Below are 15,133 nucleotides of genomic sequence, written 5' to 3'. Positions count from 1 at the left end.
CAGGGCTGTATCCACCCTACTGCCACTGACCCATGAACTTGCTTGCATGTATGACCACACTGACTGATTGCAGTGTGAACACATACCCACAGCCTACACCTAAAGCAAACAATATGAAAAGGTACGAGGAAAAATAAAGCAAAAGAGGGCTGCAAAAACTAAATGGTAAGGGCAAGGAAATCAACAGCGCAAATATTGAATCAAGGATAAAATAGTTTATCCATGTATTAAAAACAGCTCCAGTGAACAAGGAAAATACTGAAAGAATACCTTCCCACCTACAGGATATGTGTTAGGTTGCAAATGTCTAAGTGAGAAAACAGAAACTTGCATGCCAGTGTCTTCGAGTAACATTTCTTTCTGCAGGGGAGGTGTGACAGCTTCTCCCACCTGTCTGTGTGGGTGTGTGTACATCAAGATGTACATGGTCTGCAGACTACAGGTCACACTGAGCCATGCTGCATTCCTGCCAGCCGGCGTTGCAACTGAAATTGTTACGTGGTGGGAACGGAGAAACTTCCTAGACCAAAGTTTGCAGGGAGGAGATGGTCCTGCACAGTGCTGCACCAGAGCACGCTAAAACCACAGCACGTGCAAAGGTTTTGTCCCATCCCTGAATGCATCCATCAAGTGGCAATCTCCAGGTATGGCAGGACTGACTGAGCCAAGGGATCTGTGGCTATTTGCCCTGAAAAACAACCAAGCCAGAGTATTCCCACCCACCCCTTGTCAGAGCATCCAGGCCATTGCCCTTCACAGCAGCTCATGATGCTCCTCTCCATGACTACCAGGGTTTTCTAGGAAGCATATTCATGCAACACTGGTTCCTAGCAGAACCATTCTTGTGATTGCCTAACACTGGAGCGTCCTGAAGGGAAAAAGTCACTTAATTTACCTCCTATCTGGATGAGGAAACAGTCAACTGGCATTGGAAAATATATTTGTAATGCCTCATCCTTCCCTGGGGCACTGCTCATTTCTCCCTAAGTGTTGCCTTAATTTACTGAAAGCAATTAGGGTTGAAGCCCTGGCTGCTGTTCAGACATTGCACACTGCAGGTCCCAGTGCCAAGCAGAGCTGTCCAACTCTCACCTCTTGCTGCAAAACCAGAGATGCTCTGCTTGTGCCAAGGGAGGCCCTGAGCTGCTCACATGGCCGAGCCCCAGCCCCAACTCCTACAGGCAGCTCCAACTGTCACAGGCTCACAGTGACCTCTGAGGAAAATGAGACTGAGCAACAGGTTCAAAATGTACAAAAAGTGATGGCACCATCTACAGTACCCAACCTACTACCACTCCTTGCAGCCCTTCCCTCTCGCTTATTTCCATTATCATGGATTTATCCCCTCAGGGCGCAGTGGAGCCTCTGTGTTCTGCAAAACTTGTGCAGGGGCTAAGCAGGGTGTGCATCATCTCCCGCCAGCAAAATGGGAGTGGGAGGCCCCACCCAGGAGTTCCTCAGGCTTTAACCAGCAATCCCTCAGGACTTCAAGGGCATGAAGGGAGCTGCTTAGGAAATCTTGGCAATTAGTACAGCCACTCAAAGACACCCTTCCTTAAACCTCAAGGGAAAATTGAAACAATGAATAATGTTATTAAACAGTCAGAAAATGAAAAACTTGGTTGGAGAGTGAATAGCATGGCTGGCTGGTTGGCTGCTCCCAGGGCAAATAGTCTCCTGTGTATGCCAAGTGCTGCTGCTGGCCATGGGTCACTGTGGTGCTGCACACAGCCACAGGATGGAGTAACACAAAGTCCAAGCTTCCTGGTCATCCCTCTGGGCACTCCACACTGGGGAGCTGCAGCTGGTCAGCCCTGCCCAGCCCCAGGAGCCATGGCTAACACTGCAAGAGTACAAGCCTCTGGCAGGCCAGGTCTGCATGGTGCCTTAAGGGGGAACCTCCTTTCTATGGCACAGCAGGATTTAATGGGAACTACTAAACATGGAGGCAGAAGGTCAAACCAATTTCCAGTTATAGATGGTGGTGATCATGAAATTGGCCCCTAGGTCACAGGAAATCCATCTGTCTGCCCAGAGGGGATGGTCACCAACACTAGATTGAGTCACTTGAGGTTCTGTCTAGCTGAGTCTTGAAAACCTCCATGGGCAGAGACCCAGCTGCCTGTATAGGCAACTAACCTCCTAGTGACATTTTTTCCCCTGATGGCCAGCTTGAAAGTCCTAAGAGACAACCTGTGCCTGCTACCTTGTTTAGTACTGGCCATTTCTGTGCTGCCTCTGGAACTCCTTTCCAAGGCTAATTGGGTCAGCCTGAGCCTTCCTTGTCTCCAACCAGCCCACATCCCTCGGTCTCTCCTCCTAGGCCCATGCCATCTTGGAATCCTTGAGCCAGATCAGTTTCCTACACCCCTCCTGAATTTGGGGGTCCAGCACTGGATAAAACACTCCAGGTAGAACCATTGACTATGTTTGGACTCTGAGAGCCCCACTGGGACTGGCTGCCCCTGCCCAACCCACAGGGCTTCCCCCTCCTCCCTGCCCATGGCCCAGGACCCCATCTCAGATTTTACAAGCAAGCTGCTGACCTTTTTTTTGGTGTTAAATACCTGGAAAGAGACTTGCCTTAGAAAGGCCACTGAAACACACAGCCCAACAGCATAAAACTAGAAGATGTTATTTTACATTCTAAAGTACTTTGCTCTGTCCTCAGGAAGGACAACATTCTCAGGAATGTTGTCTTCAATTCTTTCCATTAAAAAGTCACATGGTACAACACTCCACACATTTGATTTTTAGGGGCAAAACCCTGGTTCTCCTGGAAAGGCTTTTACTACTGACCTGAGCTCACCCCAGATTTTTCTCCAAGACCAAGTGAGCTGCAGGCACCACACCACTTGCTGTAGATAAGTGCCCATATTGTGCAACTTCCCTCTGCACCTCTCAGATCCCCAAAATGAACGTTTGCTGCTGCTCTTCTGCAGAAGAGCACCCCAAACACGTCAGGATTAGTACCCATTTATTCCTAACTTCATGTTTTTTTCTGTGCCAGACAAGATCAGAGCCACTCTTCTGGCATGTTGTGTCACAGAACTTCCTTCTTTGAAAACACCCTACTGCTTGCAAGATCGTGTAATTATGTGTGCATGTGGGACACTCTTGCAATGTGATCATTTAAGGCATCTGAAGGGTTAGCAGAGGGCACTGAGTCAAATTCCTTGAAAATTTTGCATATACCAAACTCAGCAGAACAAGCTACCAAACTTATTTATCGCATCTACTTCAAATAATTATTACCTAGGCAAACATACCATCCTTCAAGTGATTTCAATATATGCTATGACTGAGATGCTGTACAAACTTTCAGTGACTCCTTGTCAATGCAACAGGGGCATTTAAAAGTTTTTATGTATATTTCCTTATCTAATCAGTCAAATTATGGTTTATGGTTCAACTGAAACTGTAATTTCATTTGGCTTTGTTCCTTGTAAAGGTATATGAGACATTGTTTACCTTAGAATACAATACTCCTGGACCTTGTTTATACAACATTTTTTTGTTTTTCTGTTTCTGCTTCCCACCATTAATTCAAATATTCTTATTTGAATCTTCCTGTGTGTCTTTGTGAGCCTTCCTGTTAACCATGCACCTGCTTCTTCTACTCTCTAAAAGTATGACATGATATGGCCATGCCTGATGATGAATAAGATGATGAAAAACAAAGTGTTGTGTTTGAAAATGAGAGGTAGGTGCAGAAAAGACTCATTACAACCAGCACTTGGGAGGTGAGAGAATAATGGAGTGGTTTGTGTTGAAAGGGATCTTAAAGATCATCTAGTTCCAAACACCCTGCCAGGACCAGGGACACCTTCCACTAGACCAGGCTGCTCAGAGCTCCATCCAACCTGGCCTTGAATAGTGCCAGGGATGGGGCATTCACAACTTCTCTGGGCAACCTCTTCAGTAGGATTTCTTTCCTTTTATCCAACCTTAATTTTCTTGCTTACAGCTTGTCCCCATTACTCCCTGTCCTATTGCTGCAGTTCCCAATGAAGAGTCCCTCTCTGGCTTCTCTGTAGGCCTCCTTCAGACACTGGAAGGTTGCTATGCGGTCTCCACACAACCTTCTCTTCTCCAGGCTGAACAGCCCCAACTTTCTCAGCCTGTCTTCCTAGGGCAGTTGCTTCCTAGGACAGTTTCCTTATGAATTTTGTGGCCTCCTGGACTTGCTCCAACAGTTGGATGTTCCTCCTATGTCAGGGGCACCAGAATTGGATGCAGCATCACAGGTGGGGTCTTACGAGAGCAGAGCAGAGGCACAGAATCACCTCCCTCCACCTGCTGGCCACACTCCTTTAGATGCAGCCCAGGATTTGTTTGGCTTTCTGGGCTGCGAGCCGACACTGCTGGCTCATGTTGAGTTTCTGGTCAGCCACCACCCAAAAGTCCTTCACCACAAGTCTGCTGTCAAGTCATGTCTCTGCCCAGCTTGTAGGTGTGCCTGGGATCAAATCCATGTCTCAAATTTAGAGAGAAGGATGTCGTGCAGGACAGTGTCTAATGCTTTGCACAAGCCCACGCAGACAACATCCATGGCTTTGCTCCTATCCACCAGTGCTGTAGATACAGCACTGTGTTTCTGTGAGATTTTCCTGGAATTTGACTGGAAACATGTGCCCAAGATTCTTCTCTAATAATACCTCACCTGACCTTTGCAAAAACTTCACACATGCACACTGCTGTAGCTCCCACATAAGGTAACCCACCTTCCACCCTGCTAAACCAAGGTCTTGGAGTTGGCCATGATCTTCAGCTGCCTTACAAGGTCCACCACATCTGAACCACTGACTTGTCAAACACAGCTCATTTGTTAGTCTCACATCGCTTTATTGTGTGTGTGTGTGGTCAAAAATATCTAAAAATAAAAAAAAAAATCAGCCATTGAGCTTTGGACACAGTTTTATATTGGAAATCCCCCTCTCTTTTTTTTTATTACCTTCAGCCACATTTTGGATGATCCCATATGAATGGTTTACCAGAAGTACACTGCTTTGCCACACAGTGATGACAGTTTTTCTTGTAGCCCTGGCCCCACTGGCAGACATGGCCAAACTCTTGTGTATACAAGAGGGGTGGGACTCTGTCAAAAAATGAACCCTGCTTGGCAATCTTTCCTTACCATGGGAATTGGTGAAAAACTTCCTTCCATTCCCACCTTCAAGTATTTATGAGAGAAATTACAGTCCTGGTTTATATTCACCCATCTTAAAGGGAGCACCACAAAGTAAAGTGCTGCTCACACCCTCTGCACACGTTCTGCTTCTGAAGAAACACCTCCTTAAGCTTGACCTCCAACAATGACCGTAATAAAGAAATGTCAGTTTTGAGATAGTCCATGTTACAAAGCTTTCCAAATGGTTTATTAGGAAATGGGACAACAGCCAAATTAACCAGAGTGTCTGGTCCTTCTACTGCTGTTTGCATGAAGGCAGCCATGGCTTACAGCTGGCTGAGGGTTAATAACAAGGGCAAATAAATCAGGCTTCATTAATTTTCCATTATCTATGAAGATCTAAGGAGACCTGATGTACTTAGAAGTGCATGACTCCTGGCTGTCCTGTCTGCAGACCTATGAGGTCCCTGTGTCAGGTCCCAGCTTCCACTGCTGCCACCCAGAGAGCTCCCCAGGTGCAAAGACCCATGGTGGCAGGGAGGGAAGGCACTCAGAGCACTCTGCCCTCTCCCCCACCATATGCAGCTCCCCTCTTTGACAGGAAGACTTGAGAGCACACTGAGGAGAGAGGCAAAGGCTTTGCCCCTCCTGGGACATGGCTGCTAGATGTGGGGAGCTAGAATGGCAGGGAACAGGACAAATGGCTCTTGGCCTCTTCTGGGAGTCAGTGACTCTTCTGATTCAAAGAAGGCACAAACTCAACTCCAGTGGCATTTCCATCCACATGTCTATTTTACACTTGACACAGCACAGATCTGCCAGTCATGACAGACCTGACAGGTTCAGATACAGATGCTCACAGAGACGTGTCCTTAGGTTTTCTGCACATGCCACAACCATGACTCACCTTCTGTCATTACAAGATGACAGAGACAACCTGGCAAGCCCAGAGCAAGCAAGCAATATCACCACCATGATGCATAGATTTATAGGCATGATTATATTTGTTCATTCCAACTGAAGAATTTCCAAGGAGGAAAAAAATAGAAGTGGGCAGGGGAATTAAACCGATACCTTACAAATGATGATTCGTGACACATTCACCAAATTGACACCTGGAGTAATCACTGATGCAAAATTTAGCAGATACCAGTGATCTGGTTGATCACATTACATCAATGGGAATAAGTATCATCCAGAGGTGTAGAAAAAACATGGCTTGAGAAACTCCCTTTTACCAAACATTAAAGCAATTGCCAACTTGACTGGGGCTGAGGGATGTATTGAACATGGACACTCCAAGAGAAAACAGATTGCCTGTTGAACTGTCCCAAAATTAGTTTAACCTACACAAAGCATGAATGGTGATCAAAACCCTATTCTGGGTAAGGGTTTAAAGGAAAGAGCAGCAACCTTACAGTGACTAACACGTCAGGAATGGGTAAGCGAAAATTCTAGAAATCAGATACAAATGGCAAGTTCAAAGGTGTATGTGACTGATAAAGGAAGCTGAAGGAATTAATGAAAGTCTCCACAGCCTTACAGGTAGCAGTGGGCATAGAACCATTTCAAAAGACAGAAAGTCAGGAACAGCAGAGCAGAAATAACAGCTGCCTTCAGCATCTAATTCTGATTGCTCTTCTATTTTGGGATAGGTCCTTTCATTGAAAAATACTGATGCACAAGCACCTTCCACAGTCACCATGTTTACTTTCAGCATTCCCCTAACTGGGAAAGATTCACAGCCACAGGGTGTGAAAAGGAGGAGTGGCTGATAAGCCTCTGGCCCTGATTTTCACAATACTGACTCAGAGTTACCAGCTCCCTCCGAGCTGTCACTGCCACCATACCACCACCAGGACAGATGTGACCAATGTGATTTTGCAAGTCAGCAGATGAGCAGTGAGCAGGGGTTAGCACCTCGGCGGCTGATGTGTTCAGAGGCCGGTGGGGACTGGGGATGCTGTCACAGACAGGCTGGAGAGGGGCAGCATGGCACTGTGACCCCTCCAGCAGCCATCATTCCTTCTTCTCTGCTGGGACTGGCACCAGCTGGGGTGCAGCTGTGTGCAGTAGCATGAGCCCACAGACTGTCATGGCAAGGCCGACCCACCACAGAGGTGTCCACGTCTCCCCGAAGAGCAATCTTCCCAGGATAGCCTGAAGGAAAGGAGAGACGCAAAGCTTTGCTGGGCTGAGCTGCCCCAAGGCCTCTTGTGCTGCCAGAGCTGTGAGGACTTCTGGGAGAGACAGCCCTGGAAAAGACCTGGTTGAGGAAACTCCTACTGGGGTGACCAACAGGAATGGCTGCTGAAGAAGATGCTGGAGATAACCAACTCCACCAGCAGCCTGGAAGCACAGCCATACTGTGGTCCCCAGGCAGAATTTGACAGATGCACATGTGTTTTGCTGCCTTTCCAGCACTTCTCAGGAGCCAAATTTCCCACTGACTGGGCATTTATTAACACTGTTGATTATTGGACACCACCATGAGCTGTCTGCCAGCTGGAGCACAGAAACAAGGTGGACTGCTGTCAAAAGTGAAAAGCAAGTGGAAAAAACCTGCAGGTCAAAGACTCTCTTGCTGTTACTAGAGGTGATGCATCTTCAGACCCAGCTAGGGTGACTCTGGCTTGTCACAAGTGAGGTGCTGCAAAGGAAAAGCAAAATGAAGAAAAGCTCCCAGCTCTATATCCCACTGGCAATCAGAAAACTTCGGTAAACTGTATTGCTGCTGCAAGGCATGCAGCAGCACCCTTACTCCTGCACCACCCAGGAAAGTTACATCACCTGGGCTGTGAACAGCCATCAGAGCAGCTGAGGCCTGACACAATCATTTCCCATCTGCCTGTAACTCTCCCTCTGTGGCCAGAGATGCTGGTTGCACTGGGAGATGAGTTACAATCAGCACGGGCATTCCCACCTGGCTGTGCTCCTCAGGCTTCAGTGTCTGGGGAAGGGGTCTACTCACCGAAAAGATGAAGTTGGAGGCTGTGGTTGTCACAGAGGCAGCAGCTGAGGAGGAGGAGAGTCGTAAGGCTTTTGTGAAGACTGTCCACATCACTGCATTGCACACAAACACCAGGCCAACGCAGCTGAAGCGAAGCAACACTGGCAGCTGCAGGACAAAATGGAAAACTGTGTATTTTCACCCCCTACTTATTCAACCTCAATAATTCATGCACACTTTGGAGCCAAACCTAATGGTGTGGGCTTTTAAAACTGAATTACAGCTGGTATTACACGAAGATGAATATATTAAATCACAGAAGGAAATGGAAACAAGGAAACAGCTCTGGACAGACTGTGAGCCTGCCATGTCCTGCTGCAAGCCTAGCCTCACACTACAACCTGGGAAATGCTGGGATAATGTGCAGCAGCTGCCATGCCAGAAGCCAACCTGCAGAAAGCTCTCCAGTTCACACAGTGGTGCCACACGCAACGTCCATAAATGCCCTTCACTTATCACCTGATGTATGGAAAAGGGTCAAATTCAGTCTGACAAACACCAGAGATGCAATACATGCTGACACTGTGTGTGCTCCAGAACCCAACTGTGAATGTGAGCCAGGACCTGGGTGGTCCCAAAGCACTGGCCCTTACAAGATCCCAGGACCTGGCCTGCCCTACTGCTGCAGTGAGGGTAGAGCAGGATCTCTGGGAGGAAAGAGCGAGCTGAGTGGCTTCATGCCTTGTTTTACTCACTGGAGAGCAGGGAAGTTTATTGATGGGGTCTCTGCTCTAGCATTTAGTAGCAATAAAACCAATTTTGAATTCAAGGGCCTCAAGAAAGATCTCCCTGCTTAGACAACCTGACCAGATGTGTAACTACCTCACTCTGAAAAAAGGGCACAGTTGCACCAAAAAGCCAGCACCATTCACAGTGCTCCCCACCCCTTCCCTATTTAAGCAGCTGAGGCCATCTCCCCAGCCCTGGGGTACCACATAGTTGATGTGAAGACACCAAGCGAGATCACAGGCAGGCAGATCACAACTCTCACAAGTAACAAAAGCGAAAGCAAAGCTTGGTCTATGCCCGTAGCAATCACAGCTTCATAGCTTGCCACCTTTCAGTCCATGGTGGGATCCATCTTGAGGCAGACAGAAATGCAGGTTTGAGGCCACCAACAAGTACAGCTCAGAGGTGGCACCTACCCTGTGGGAATGGCTGCAGTGTCCTCCTGCCAGCTGCCCAAATCAATGGCATCCACCAACTGTGTCCTGCTCCCACTCAGAAGAAGAAATTACTAATTGCAAGCAGTGGGGGAGCCCACAGTTTTCTGAAGCAAGTGATATGGCAAGTATAAAGTTAAAAGGAAAACAATGCGAAGCAAATCCATGCTTGATGGCTGGCACAAGCTCTCCAAGGCTAATCCCACTCCAGGGAGGGATGGTGCAGGTGTGTGATCTCATTTGGCCCCAGTTTTGGCAAAGGTCACCAGCTTCTGCAACTGATCAGGGCAACAGTAAATATTCAGAATGATTCCCACAGTGAATCAGTTTGGTTTCCCACTGACATCCCACTGACAGGCAAACCCTATGTGGATGGGTAAGAGGGACAACTATGTCTAGCTACTACTGCTCCTCTGAGGAAGAAAAGTTCTGCTGTGTTAGGGCTCACCACAGGATGGGGTCTGCCTCCCAGTTTCACTCTCTGCCTGTATGACCTGGCAGTCTGACTTTCCTCAGGGAGTTATGTACATCCACACACCTCTAGTGAGTAAGCAGACTTGGGAGTGGGGATGAGAGGGGAAAACAATTCTCTGTGTTTCACCTAACTCCAGTGTATTTCTGGAGCAGAAAGAAATCATGCTGCTGAGGTAAAAAAAAAAAAAAAAGCCTTAAGAAATCCTATTACTGCCTTTGACCATTAGCCCAAGGCTGTAGAGGGATGGAGCCCAGGCTCTTCTCCAAGGTCCATTAGGATGTGACAAGAGGCAACAAGTGAAGTATGGAACAAATGAAATCCGTTACAAGGAAAAGCAAAGATGATCAAGCACTGGAACAGAGGTCATGGGCTCTCTGACCTTCTAAGTATTTAAAACTTAACTGGAGAAGATCATGTGTAAGCCAAGGTTGGACTAGAGACCTCCCGAGATCTGGCCAGACTTGAGCTAGTCTGAGACTGCTGGTGCTGAAGCAAAGCTGGCTCCCACCGTCACAGCAACTATGCCACCTTCAAAAGTGACCCAGAACCCATGGCTTTTTCTGATCTCCTAATTCAGAGCCAGGGAAACCAGCTGCAGGTGGCACATGCCCAGAAGGAAAGTTTATCAGAGAAAGGTCAAGTTTCTTTATGCCCAGGGCAGCGGAGTGGTCATCGCAATGGTACGCAGACAGAGAGATAGGAACATCCCCACGTGTTCCCCACAAGGAAGGAGGGAGATAAATTCCTCCCCTGCTAAGGGCTCAGCTGAGCCACCCCAATGAGTCAAGGATTACTGTTCTGATTGCTTTTCTAAGCAAAGATTAATTTCAGTGTACATTTCAGATAATCCAGAATCACTCCTGAAGTGGCAGAAGTAATTTTAGATGAAGATTGGCAGGGGAGCGGAGAAAGCAAAGAAAAATTTTTGTTCAAGTGCAATGACCCTTCCTGGTCACGCTGCTCTCAGGCTGGGCCAGCACAACACATCCTTGTGGCCAGGAAATCCATCCTTGTGGTGCTGTGGAGCATCCAGCTACCCTGCATCATCAGCTCTTAGAAGTGTCAATACACTTTCTGCTGCTGTGCTCCACATTACACAAGCGATGGCTGCTATCCCACTTATTTTGGGATTTCTGTAGCTCTTCCTCCAACACAAAACCCCTTGAATCTCTGTCACCTCGTGGCTGCTCTGCAGAAATGCCTTTGCCACATGAGTGCACTGAAATACTTTATGCATCTACAGTCCCATGCAATTTAAGCTACTAGGAAGGTTATGGCATTTACATAAAACTTGGCTACTTTTACAGCTAAGCTGAAAAATTTAATTAATAATTGTCACCTGGAGCAGACCTGAAAACCAAAATAAACCAATAAACCAATAAACCATAAAAAAGAAACAGTCACAGAAACATAGCATGGCAGAGGTTGAAAAGGATCTCTGGAGTTCATCTGGTCCAACCTCATCACTCCAGCAGACTGCCCAGGTCCATGTCCGGACAGTACATGAGTATCTCCAAGGATGGAGACCCTACCGCATCCCTGGGCAACCTGGGCCAGTGCCTGGTCACCCTCACAGTTCCTGGATGTTCAGAGGGAACTGTCCATTTCAGTAGGTGCCCTTTGCCTCTGGTCTGGGCACCACCGAAATGAGCCTGGCTCCAATCTTTGTGTGCCCTCCCTGCAGGTATTTCTACGCATTGAAAAGATCACCCTGAACCTTCTCTTCTCCAGGGGGAACAGTCCCAGCTCTTTCAGCCTCTCCTCACAAAAAAGATGCTCTGATCCCTCCATCACCTTCATGAGCCTTTGCTGGACTCTCCAGTAGCTCCATCTCTTTTTTTGCAGCGGAGAGCTCAGAACTCAACCCAAAACTCCAGATGTGGCCTCATTGGGGCTGAGTAGAGGGGAAGGATAATCCCTCTTGACCTTCTGGCAACACTGCACATCAACGACATGATACTTTGTCATAGCACACTAAAAAAAAAAAAAAAAGAAGTACCAACCTCCCCCCATCCTTACCCCCCGAAAAATGGGCAATATTTTTATAAATTTCAACAGAGAAAAATACTCAGCAAAGATGCTGTCAGCATTTTCAGTAATTCCATGCTCTGCCATTCTCTCAGTACAGAGCACAATTTGGGATTTTTGGGCACAGTGAAGAGTATCAGGATTTTTTTTTTTATTTCTCCTTTCGGAGATCTCAGGAGGGATCAACAGGATTGGCAGGTACTGAGGTTTTGCCTTTTTAACTCTAATAATCACACAGGTCAATTTCTTTTTTTTTTTTTTTTCCCTTGTGCAAGGCTGGATTTGTTTCAGATCTAGCTTCCCTTTTGTACATTTGCCATGTGAATAACAACCTATACCTAAATGAACCTCCCCAAAGTGCTTTTAGGATACATGCATGCTGCCTTCCTCCCGTCCCCACTCACACACAGCCTGGTGCCCATGTCCCCCTCTGCCGCGGCTGTGCCAGGGTCACTGCTGGAGGTAAGGACACCCCTCGGAGGTGAAGGGCCAACACTGCCATGTAACCGCAAGCACACGGAGGTTTGTGAAACACGACCCAGATAAAGATCATCCCCAATGATGAACACCCAAAGAGAAGCAAGAGGAAATCAAGGGCTGCATCTCTCTGCTCTGCTCAGGGCCGAGCTGAGATAGAATAAAAGAGAGAAGGGCGCTGCTATCAGCAAAACAGTGGGCTGAGAACCAGCATTTGATGCTCAGTCATACTGACATCCTGCTTTAAAATAACACTGACGTGGAAGAGCTGGATATGAGCTCCCAGAGCTGGGCTTGGTTCGGGGCATTTCCGCACCACGCTCCTTCCCCTCACACCCGGCAGCCCCGCCGCGCTCCCCGCGCTGTTTCCGCCGGCACCGCGCCTTACTCAGCCCCGCAAGGCTGGGCTCCCCCGGGCTGAGTCACGGCTCCGCCCTCCGAGGCCGCCCGCCTTTCCCTGCAAATCCAGGGCAGCTCCTGGGAAGGCCGCTGGAAGAACCAGCGCGCTCCTTCCCCGTCACCGCCGAGAGCCGCCTGCGGGGCGGCCTCAAGGCAGCTCGAGCCGCCCAGCACCGCCCGCTCCTTCCTTACCGGGCCGCCGGCCGCCTCCCCGCCCGGCCCCAGCGCCAGCTTCGCCGCGGCGGCCGCCGCCGCCCCCAGGGCCCCCGCGGCCGCCGCCGCAGCCCCCGCCCGCATGGCCCGGCCCCGCGCAGCACCAGCGCCGCCCCGCGCGGGCGGGCGGGCCCCAGCCAGGGAAGGGCCCCTGGGCCGCGTTCGCTTGAGTACAAAGGATTTGTGGAAGCACGGGGCCGGGGGACAACGCCGCTCCTGCTGTGGCCATGTACAACACAGAAAAAGGGCAGAAGCCTCTGCCGACATGACGATAGTCCAGAAACAGACAGGAGAGAAATATTTGTAAACCTAGAACATGGCAGTCACAAATAAAAGCACCCTTGATTAACCCCTCTTGGCCTGTGTGCTCCTCATCCGTGCTAGTTCTGACCTCTACTCACACGCCAACACATCTTCCCTTTAAGGTCAGCTTTTTATTTCTCCACATCACATCTCAAGTGGAAACAACACTGCAGCTTAAAATAGGTAAGGTGGTGGAAATTCTTCTTTCCCTCAGCGAAATAATGTAGTAAATAATTCTATCCTTTACCAGACACATCTTTCCTCTTTATTCCCTTTTGCCCCAGTGCTTGTGGTCAAAGCCCTTATTGTATTAATTAGCCAGAAAACAGAATGATAGGATTAGTGGCAGTAAAAAAACCCTTAGTTTGATATTGCTATAGAAATCAACATTTTGTGTTCCACTAACAAGCATTTCAGTTATTTGCAATAAATCTTTAAGTGCAATTAAATGAACTTATGGTGTACTCCTGTAAAATTTTCTGCATATTTTCACATCTTTCCTAACATTTTTCACTTCTTTGATAAGAAAATGGTTGCAAAACCCTCAGAACCCTGTAGTGCTAATATAGAGCTCAAAGTCTATACTAACAGAAAACAGGTTTGAAAAGCATTTTATTTTCAAATAAAGAAAGAACAGAAACAAAAAATGTATTTATAGTACTATTTACAAGCCTGTTACTAAATTCACATTTATGCTTTATTGAACAAAGTTTGATATGAAAATTATTTTTAAGCAACCCAGGAAAATAATTCTATGTTTAACTAAAGAAACAAACACAAAGAAATTCTCCTTTTTGAATTTTGGCTCTGATGGAAAATGTAGCATATTTCAGAAGTAGTAGGAACCTGAAATCAAATTACAAAAGGAGACAAAAATCCAGGTGTGTTCCCAGGGAGAAAGCTTTTCCTTGGCAAGGTACAAAAGTTTCAAGGAAGTATCTACCTAGTATCTATACAAAATCAGGTTTTTAAATTGAAAAAAAATTACAAAAAGGTGTTAAAATTTTATTGAAAGCTGCCCACAGAGCTGGAATAACAATATTTACTTAGAGTTATTACCAGCAAAAAATCTACAAACTAGAATACTTGATTATTCCAGAACCACAGCAAAAGTCAGACTTGACAACTGACTTTTGCTTATTCTGTACACTTCAAATATATGGCTCTGCAGTTTTATTGGGGTCATTACCGCTGATTTTGTCTACAAATGTCGCATTTTTTTGATTCTTTCAAAAAAATGTTTTCAACTCGTAGCTTTTCAGTCTCCTGTAAAACAGAGAAAAAACATAGATATATTAAAGAAATTATCCTCACTTTATTTTGGTATTTTTACACAAGCAGTATCTAGAGTTGTTCAAGTGTTTTATACACTATATACTTGAGGAAGTAGAATAGAGATTAAAGGTATCTCTGTTCCTCTCCAACAGAAGAGCAGGAATTTTAGTCTTCATTCTCAAAGCTTAGCTCTTTGCTATGTCAGGCAGATTACTCCATCTGTAATCTACTCTGCAACTTACCTCTGTAAGTTTAGCATAATCTTTCTTCAGTTTCACAAGATACTGAATCTTCTGGTTTAGGTTTTGATGACCAAGTAATTTCCCATTCTCCTCAGCAAGCGAGTCAACTTGCTTCCTCAGCAATTTCATTTCCTGTAGTAATAAATACATTGTGTACCTCTTAGCAGTAGCCTCTCCTTCTCTTTTCAGAAGCAATTCTTAGAGCTATTAACATATTAACATTCAAGTTTGTTGTAACATATGATGCAAGAGTTGGTTCACTCAGGAAATACACGTTTGTCTTACGTCCTTAGACACTACGTTACATCCCTCTAAAAGGCAAAAGAGGAGCAGCATTTGATTTGTACTAAGTGATTTCTGTATCTAGACTTTCACTAGTGCAGAGAACATCACAAATAAAGCTAAACTGCAAAACAA

At 46.8% G+C, this 15,133-nt stretch overlaps 2 protein-coding genes across 2 annotated transcripts in view; both read right to left on the bottom strand.

The window, feature by feature from the left end:
- Positions 1-12,932, bottom strand: part of TGM4 (transglutaminase 4) — a 31,050-nt gene extending 18,118 nt beyond the window's left edge. Inside the window, exons 1-3 of the mRNA XM_030943700.1 lie at positions 12,876-12,932; positions 11,574-11,753; positions 8,103-8,249 (exon numbers count right to left, since the gene is read on the bottom strand). Coding sequence (XP_030799560.1) covers positions 8,103-8,249; positions 11,574-11,610 — 184 coding nt within the window. The 5' untranslated portion in view covers positions 11,611-11,753; positions 12,876-12,932. The remainder of the gene's footprint in view (positions 1-8,102; positions 8,250-11,573; positions 11,754-12,875) is intronic.
- An 849-nt stretch (positions 12,933-13,781) lies between these two features.
- Positions 13,782-15,133, bottom strand: part of KIF15 (kinesin family member 15) — a 33,956-nt gene continuing 32,604 nt past the window's right edge. The window contains exons 34-35 of the mRNA XM_030943139.1: positions 14,717-14,848; positions 13,782-14,465 (exon numbers count right to left, since the gene is read on the bottom strand). Of these exons, the coding sequence (XP_030798999.1) occupies positions 14,385-14,465; positions 14,717-14,848 (213 nt within the window). The 3' untranslated portion in view covers positions 13,782-14,384. The remainder of the gene's footprint in view (positions 14,466-14,716; positions 14,849-15,133) is intronic.

Source organism: Camarhynchus parvulus, chromosome 2 (assembly GCF_901933205.1).
Source record: "Camarhynchus parvulus chromosome 2, STF_HiC, whole genome shotgun sequence".
Taxonomy (NCBI): domain Eukaryota; kingdom Metazoa; phylum Chordata; class Aves; order Passeriformes; family Thraupidae; genus Camarhynchus; species Camarhynchus parvulus.
Note: the sequence above shows the minus strand (reverse complement) of the source record. Positions and strands in the feature narration are given on the sequence as shown.